The sequence below is a fragment of the Aplysia californica genome, unplaced genomic scaffold (genome assembly GCF_000002075.1).
Source record: "Aplysia californica isolate F4 #8 unplaced genomic scaffold, AplCal3.0 scaffold00012, whole genome shotgun sequence".
Classification (NCBI taxonomy): Eukaryota; Metazoa; Mollusca; class Gastropoda; order Aplysiida; family Aplysiidae; genus Aplysia; species Aplysia californica.
In genome coordinates, this window is record NW_004797282.1 from 2,385,652 (window position 1) to 2,387,565 (window position 1,914).

At 39.3% G+C, this 1,914-nt stretch overlaps 1 protein-coding gene across 1 annotated transcript in view; it reads right to left on the bottom strand.

Annotated features, from left to right (window-relative positions):
- Nucleotides 1-1,914, bottom strand: part of LOC101858820 (regucalcin) — a gene marked incomplete in the record, with an annotated part of 6,634 nt that overhangs the window by 3,966 nt on the left and 754 nt on the right. The window contains 1 exon segment of the mRNA XM_013084116.2: nt 1,618-1,817. Within this exon segment, the coding sequence (XP_012939570.1) occupies nt 1,618-1,783 (166 nt within the window).

Sequence of the window (1,914 nt, forward strand, 5' to 3'; positions counted from 1 at the left end):
AGAGAGAGAGAGAGAGAGAGAGAGAGAGAGAGAAATAATAGAAAAAAGCATTTAAAGCCTGAGGACAAAGTCTGACAACAACACCTGGACAAGAAGTACTGTATCGTACTCTTTGCACCTGGACCATTCCCTGCAGTAAGAACACAGACAGACCCAGCAATCAGGTCACCCACACCTGGACTGCTCACTGACCTGAATTGGATGCTTGACATTTGTGAATTAATTAATTAATACACATTATTTAAACATTAATCTTGTTTTATAGTTTTTATTAATGCACATCATTTTAAAGTTAATCTTGTTTTATAGTTTTAACTAATACACATTATTTAAACACTGATCTTGTTTTATAGTTTCTGCTTTCTGGGGCACATTAAAAAACAGTACTGCAGTTCCAACTCCCCCCACCCCCCTTACCCCCTCCACCATGTCACTATCTAATAATTTATTTTTTTTCACATTAATTACAATAAGTCCTAAAAATATTGCAAATAGACCAGTGTATTTACAAATCATTAACGATAAGTTTTGTACGACAAATAGAAATGGAGTTCAATTTAAAAAACAGGAATGTACTCGTATGTAAGTCCTATCAGGGTTCTTCAATTGGCCAAAAAAAAAATATGGTGGCTCCAAGTTTATTTGTGTACAGCCGACCCTGCTCTAATTGCCGCCTGTACCAACTGCCATTACCCATTTCCTCCAATGTGTATGTTTTATATTATAATGACACTGTGTAAAATAACCATCTGTCTAAGACGACAACTCCTCTCTCCGACAATGAGTGGCCGTCATTGGTAGTTTAGAATGCACTTAGCAGGCCTGCTACTAAATATGAGAAGCACATATTAGTGTATACAAACCCTTTTATTTTCACACATTAATATTATTGTATAAGTGGCGTGACAAGGTTACAAATGTTGAAGTGTTGGCACTTCCTGTGTTTAAGAAGATTGAGATGGATGGGCCATGTCAAGAGAATGGACGACAACCAGATTCCAAAGCAACTTCTCTAAGGAGAACTTGCCTAGGGAAAGAGACCAAGTGGAAGACCAAAATTGAGTTACAAAGACATCTGCAAAAACAGCATTTCTAAACTTTGAGTAGATGTTAGCATCTGGGAAGAAATAGCTCAGGACAGGAAAACAAGGAGGTAAATGATAAAGGAAAGAACTACATGTATAATGCAAGAGAGCAGCCTTAGAAACAACCAGGCTGAGAAGCGTCAACCAGAGGAAAACAGTGGAAATACAGAGCTTCGATCCACCTCACTGACATGCAAGCACTGCAACAGAATCTGCTCTTCAAACATAGGAAGAATTAACCATGAAAGAAGTTGCATGAAGACAACCTTGAGACCATCTTGAGCTAAACTGACCGTCTGCATAGACGAAAAGAGCCATACAGAAGAGTCCTCCACACCATGCTGTTGGAAAGATTCATACTGATCTGGAGCAGTTATTATATATTATTTTCTTCATTAATGGAAGATGACAAAACAAAAACAAAAACCAAATCAACCTAAATTGACTTGTTTCTTTTCACTCGTGCACTCTTCCATTGGGCACAATGAAACACAATACAAGAGATGGAAGTTGAAAAAAAACCCAAATCTACCTAATTTGGCTTGCTTCTTTTCTCCCGTGACGCTGTTCCAGCATCCCACTCCACCAGCCACGATGTCCACATAGTAGAGAGACTGGGAGGCAACGTCCCAGTGCGGTCCCTCACCACAAGTAGAGAAGCAGTTCTTCAGCACAGCTTCAACCTTAGGGGACGACATTTTTCCTCCTTGTCTTCGTGACGCGCTGTAGAAACTGAGAGATATAATAATTATAGAAAGTCAGTCGTACCAACTGCAGTGAGGTTACAGAACACAGAACTGAGAGTGCTGTCTCTAAAAGAAGCAGAAGG